The 6444-nt window shown below is 35.2% G+C and overlaps 1 protein-coding gene across 1 annotated transcript; it reads right to left on the bottom strand.

Moving 5' to 3' along the window:
- Positions 1-559: 559 nt before the first annotated feature.
- LOC126710079 (glutamyl-tRNA reductase 1, chloroplastic-like) lies at positions 560-4919 on the bottom strand. Its single transcript, XM_050410460.1, has 3 exons — positions 4357-4919; positions 2555-2796; positions 560-2082 (listed from the first exon to the last, which is right to left on the bottom strand). Exons 1-3 carry the CDS (start codon positions 4601-4603, stop codon positions 955-957), a joined length of 1617 nt encoding a protein of 538 aa, XP_050266417.1. The 5' UTR covers positions 4604-4919; the 3' UTR covers positions 560-954.
- Positions 4920-6444: the final 1525 nt, after the last annotated feature.

Raw genomic sequence — 6444 nt, 5'->3', positions numbered from 1 at the left:
AGCGGAAGGAATAGAAATGATCCCTTTAAAAAAAAAATGAATGTAGGGTGAGATGAAGAACCTATGATCTGACCCTACACTTTGTTTTTAGAAGTGGATGAACCGTTTAGGTACCATTTGAGTTACAGCTTAACGGCATGTATAGAATCAAAGCTTCACAACTTCCACACTACAGGAAAACTCATATCCAGCCAAGTTATCACAGGATCTATATTGTCAAAAGCTGGATGTATATAATACTCCCTCCGTCCCACTTTGTTTGTCCTCTATTCCATTTTGGGATGTCCCAAAATATTGTCCTGTTTCTAAAAATAAAAGTTATTAGTTTACTAATGTTCCTTTATACCCCTAAGCCTCATTAAGAATAACCCCTTTTAAAAAAAGTTAATAAATTTATTTAAGGGTAGTTTTGTAAACTTATATATTTTTATAAGGCAGACAAGACAATAAATGATGTTCCCTTAAAATGTTTGACTTTTCAAACAGGACAAACAAAGTGGGACGGAGGGAGTAATACATATGACAAAAGTAATCACAATCAGCACGGAAACCCATCAAGGACATTAAATACAAGTTCATCTACATATTGAAATAATCAGTATATTAATTACAGGGATTAACCATATCCCAGATACAGACCAATAAACTCTAGGGACAATCAATTGATACATAAACTAACCGCCTTATTATTCCTCAATTTGTATCCTACATAGCCGAGTGGCCTCTACAGATAAGGCTGAGAAATATGAAGGAACACCAAACAAGAATTTGGCCAGAGTGTTACACCAATGAATGAACTGAAAGAGTCCCCCCACAGGGGCCAACGCTGTTTGCCTTATCCAATTGAAGATCACAACAGTGCCAACACTCACAATGACAAGGTGAGGAAATTTTCCCCTTATTCAAATTTGAGGAAATAAAAGATGTGGCATGAATGAAATTCGACAAAGGAGCTTACTTCTGCTTTTCCACCTTGGCTCGAAGTTTCTGTTCTAACACAGATATCTCCGTCTCGAGGCTGAACATTCTATTAAGAGCATGCATATTTTCAAGGGTCTCACTCAGGGTCCGGCTGTCACTCCCATCACATCTCAGATGCTGCATTGGACCATGAAGGAGCCTGTTCACTATACCCTTGCTAAGATCCTCCACAGCTCTCTTTGTTTTCTTTGAAATATCATCACCCATCTTTGACAAGCATTTTTCTAGCTCCGCAACTCTGATTCTTTCCGCATAAGCCCTCAATTTCTTAATGGTAGGAACAGTCTCCAATGAATCCCTCCATGCTTCAAATTGTTTTGATTCTTCAGCAATAATTGCTTGTGCTTCCATTGCTTTCTGAAGGCGATCCTCTTTATTAGCAGCCACTACCTCCTTAAGGTCATCAACATTGTAAACTTGCACAGTTTCAATATCTGTGACACATGAGCCCACATTCCGGGGTACAGAGATATCAACAAAGAGCCTCAAACCCCCAACTTCGGAACTAACAGGGGGAAGGTCCTTAACATGCTCTTTCAAAAATAGTGGGGTTTCCGATGCTGTGCTGGTGAACACGACATCTGATTCAGCAGCACATGTTAGCATTTCTGTGAGGGGTTTATAGATTATCTCAACACCTTTCAACTCTTCACGGATGGCTGCAACTCTCTCCTCAGTTCTATTTACAACCACCATCTTTGTGCAACCTTTTGCAGCCAAGTGTTTGATCACAAGTTTCCCCATCTTGCCTGCTCCAATTACCAACATTTTAGCAGTAGCATTTGAGGATTCAGGCAGCTTCATTAAGGCCAGCTCGACGGCAGCAGAGCTAACAGAAACTGCTCCAGCAGCAATGTTAGTCTCAGTCCTAACACGCTTTCCCACAGTGATTGCATGCTTGAACAGCCCACTAATGTTCCTCCCAAAGCCCACAACTCCTTGCCCAACTTTGACAACTTGTTTAACCTGTGCAAGAATTTGACCTTCTCCAAGGACAAGAGAGTCGAGACCAGCAGATACTTCAAAAATATGCTGTGTAGCATCTTTATTGTAAAGCAAAAAGCGATGCTCACAAAGTTCTGAAACAGGGATTCCGCTTGTCTGCCAACAAGAAGCAAAGAACAATTAACTACTATAATAAGATTCATAAAAATGTGATAATCAGACACATTACTGCCAAGCATGCAACTTAGCAAACAATATGTTGACCCTCAGTATGGGTGGAGGAAAATAGCATAAATTACATGGTTAAAGAGTTAAGCATTAGTGGAAATAGAGTAGAAAAAATAAAAAGTGCTCCATATAAGATTTAATGGGACAACAAAATCCCCTGGGACAAAATGGATAAAATAACTCGTTCAAAAGGGCAAAAGGCCAACAGATCTCACTCAGAAAGCATCTGCACCACATATCTTTCATGGAACCATTCTCAACATGACCAAACCATTTCATGTGTCACTATCACACATGGATATTCCGTTTTCTTTAGTAAGTTAAACAAAATTCTGTAAGCTGAACAATTTTAGTGGCACCTAAAAACAAATCATAGTATTGATCAAGAGGAAGAGAGCACCTTTGACATCCATTCAGTCACTTCTTTGACACCACGATGCTGAGAAAGAGCTACAACATATATTTCCATTCTATTGCAGGTGCTAAGAACAGCAGCTTCTTCAATATGATTTAAACTGCACAGCTCCCCAATAGCTCGAGGCCATTCTGCTTCTGGAATGGCAAGTTTTTCACGCATTTCAACAGGGGTAGTGTGAACACTAAGCCCAATGACCACAATGCTACTCCTTTCTTTTGTATATCCTGAAACACATTACTCTAAACATTTCAGTAAAAATATAGTACGAAAAACATTGTAATGAATATTACTAAAAGAATTGCAAAACTCTCAATAAACCATTAAACGAAAAAAATGATCAACGTTGCTTTGGTATATTACAATTTGAGCATTAAGAGTTAAGCACCCATATCCCTATTTGTTGTTTGGAAAGAGATCTTACATTAAACTTTATCTGGTGATTAATTCAGGTATTGGCCCAGTTGGGTGTTTTATGATAATCCTGATAACCGAAATCTAACATTTCTTTTAAATAAGTGACACCTGAAATCTAACAGTTAAAATCACAAATCTATCAATTGGGATCTATCTTTAGTGAATATTGTCACATATTTTGGAAGTCATCACAGGAAACCCCCCCACTTTAAGCTTAAATCTGAAAATATTATTTGAACATAGCTTATATTAGATTGTTAAAGTTATCAGGAACTCAGAAGGATAGAGAAGAACATCCAATTCAATTGGCTACATTATCAATGAATTTACATAACACTGTCAAGAAAATAAACACCCATAGTTTAAACAATTAATAACACAACTTTCCATTGCCAAAAGTCACCATGCAATCAACAAAAATGCGTGAGCATTTGAAAAGAACAAAAAATTATATAAGGAAGTGGTCGTCTTTCAACTTTTGTGATAGCTGATGCCCATCAGCTAACAAAGAAACATCTGAAATGCACTAAAAACCAATTATACCAATCTACTTACAAACTTTAAGTTTTGTCTAGAGGCTTTGTAGTCTGTACATTAAGGTAATAATGGTGGATATTCTAGACTAAGAGCAAAGAGGAGAGAGTACAAGAATCTAGCCAAGGTCTTTTCTTAATACTTCAAAGACGCTAAAGTTCATAGAATTAAAAATTTTTTAAAAAAAAAAAACCCAATAACCATATTCATACGAATGTCAATATAAGAAACCACACGATCTCTCACAAATTTTTTTTTTCTTTCTTTTAATTGGAAACCCACACTTGTGAAGAGTGTGAATTGGGTCAAGGCTCATTCGCCTCTCATGAAAAAACTCTGGGCATGTCATAGCAATTGTATCCGTAATATTCCTTAGGTTTCTTAATATATAACAAAATCATCAATTTCTCTACATAGAGTGTGTTTGTATAAGCTATTGCAAAATGGCATTTTGGGTTTAAAACGAGCGTTTTTGTAAAAAAGCTATTACGAGTTGCTGTTGTGAAACATTATTTTGGGCTTTCGCTTTTAAGCTCCCAAATCGCTTAACCAAACGAACTCATAATTATAGGCACAGATAGGCACGCTACTGAATTCAAAGCAAATAATGTTAGTGGAACACTGAATTCTCCAAGCTCTGTCAAAAGAATCACAGATTTTTTAATCAAAGAAAACATATTTACTCAAATTCACACTCAAAACATCCAAAATAAAATATAGAAATGCATTCACCACAGCAACAGAAAATATAAACAAAAGCAAACAAAATTCAAATATCTAAGAATAAGCTACATTAGAGAGAGAGAGAGAGAGAGGGAGAGAAATGGAGGCATTACTGTCAGCAGCAGAAGTTTTGAGCAGTTCAAGAGCGGAGAGCTTATCGGTCTGAAGCGAAACATCGGAGGCAGCAACCTCGCACCTCACAGCACCTCTCCGAATTAGGGTTTTCCTGTTCCGAATTGGCTTCCCCGAAATCTGAGGCACCTGAGAAGAAAGCGAGGCTCTCGACGAGGATGAGGAAGACGAAGATTTGAGGAACATAGCCTCCAATTTCGCACCAGCAAAGCTCGTCGAGACTGCCATCGAGTCAGCCAAACCCTAACCCTAGATTTTCAGAGAGATTGATTTGAGGTTTTGATAATGGGGGGTGGTGTTGAGTTTCAACGAATAAGAAAAATAGTTTTAACTAGTTCGTTGAAATACAGGAAAGGAAGTGAGTTTGATTTTAGTTTTTTTTTTTTTTTTTTTTTTGTGGGAAAAAGAAGAAGGTGTTTGGTTTGGATTTGTTTTTGTGGGTACTAAAAAAATTGACCCTGAGTGAGTGAGTGGTACTGGGGTGTCGTGTCGTGTGGTGAGTGTGCACTCGCTCTGGGACTACTAAATGGTCTAAATGAGGGATAAAAGTGAATTGAGAATGAATGGGGATTTGGGTAATGGGTAGGGAGTTTGTGATTTCTTTGAGTTCTGATTGGCGGATGGAATGCACGTTTTATCCACACTCATTTCTCTATCTCACTTTCAATGACAGCCTCTCCTTCATCTTATTTGGGGCCCATTTCATGGAAATCAAAAAAAAAAAAAAAAAAAATTGGTTGGAGAAAATCAAAATTACTAGTATATATAACAATATTTTTAAAAAGCGGTAGGTTCAGTTAGTTCAACTGATAAAACTTTTTATAATTAAATAAGAAATATGGAGTTCAATCCCTACTTACACCAAAAATCGATCAGTATCTTAATTCAATTATAAAAAACTATCATTAAGAGTAGATACTGTAAGTTGAAACTCTCTCAAAAAAATAAAAAAATAAATACAAAATTTTATAAAGTGGTTAAGGACTTAGGAAAATAGAGAACCCCACCACCTCTTAACAGAAAACAATTATATGGATTTCACATTGGTATGGTGTTAAAAATGAAGGACAAAGCATTGGGTTAAAACCTTTACATGACAAATTATTACTATAAAATTATTTAGGTGTATTAAAATGTTATATAACTAAAAATACATACATACATACATACATATATATATATATATATATGATCTTTTAAGTTGTCATAGAGTAAGATAACATTACACATGTTGGAGCTAAATATTTTTCAAAAATGAATCATATGCATATCTTATAATTAAAATTTGAAAACCATTTCCGTCACTTTACATGAAGTAAATTATTTTTGAAAATGGTATTATGTTCGTGCTTAATTCAAAATTATTTTTAACTAACTCAAATTATACCAATAATTAGTTGAGTCACTTGAAATTTTAATAAATTTTTATCTACACTATTAACTATCTTAATGAGTTACATGACAAAGAAAAAAAAACATTAATTTTATCATATGTAATACATGCATATATTGAGGCACTTGGCTTAAGACTCAAGCACAGTATATGGTAAGTAAATTTTACTATATTTATATACAAAACTTATAATGTATAATCAAAATAAAATAGTTTAGTCAATAAGAGTAAAGACGCTTGTCGCAAAGAAAAGATTATCACTTGATGCATTTACAATTGTTAAAACTCAAATTTTATTGTGTATATATATATATATATATATGATATTTATATAAGTGCTTATAAAGGAATGTACCATAACTTCTATATAATTTCGAATTAAAAAAAAAATGAGGTATTAGATTTTTAGGTAAGTGTCAAATGCTTAGAATTTAGAGAGACTTGCCCTGATGCGGACAAAGAGCCCGATAACGACGTGAACTGCAGCTAAAATCAAAAAAGAGTATCAAACTATCAATGTTCCTTTGATTCTTCTGTCTTATCTCGATGCCCATTTTAAATTATGCAGAATTTGACACTAAATAAATCGTTTTTACAATCTTAACTAAGTCCTCTGATGATTGACACGCATTGGATCACTTAAAGAGATCAAGACAAAGCACAATTTGGTGGTCAT

The sequence above is a fragment of the Quercus robur genome, chromosome 12 (assembly GCF_932294415.1).
Source record: "Quercus robur chromosome 12, dhQueRobu3.1, whole genome shotgun sequence".
Taxonomy (NCBI): domain Eukaryota; kingdom Viridiplantae; phylum Streptophyta; class Magnoliopsida; order Fagales; family Fagaceae; genus Quercus; species Quercus robur.
Note: the sequence above shows the minus strand (reverse complement) of the source record. Positions and strands in the feature narration are given on the sequence as shown.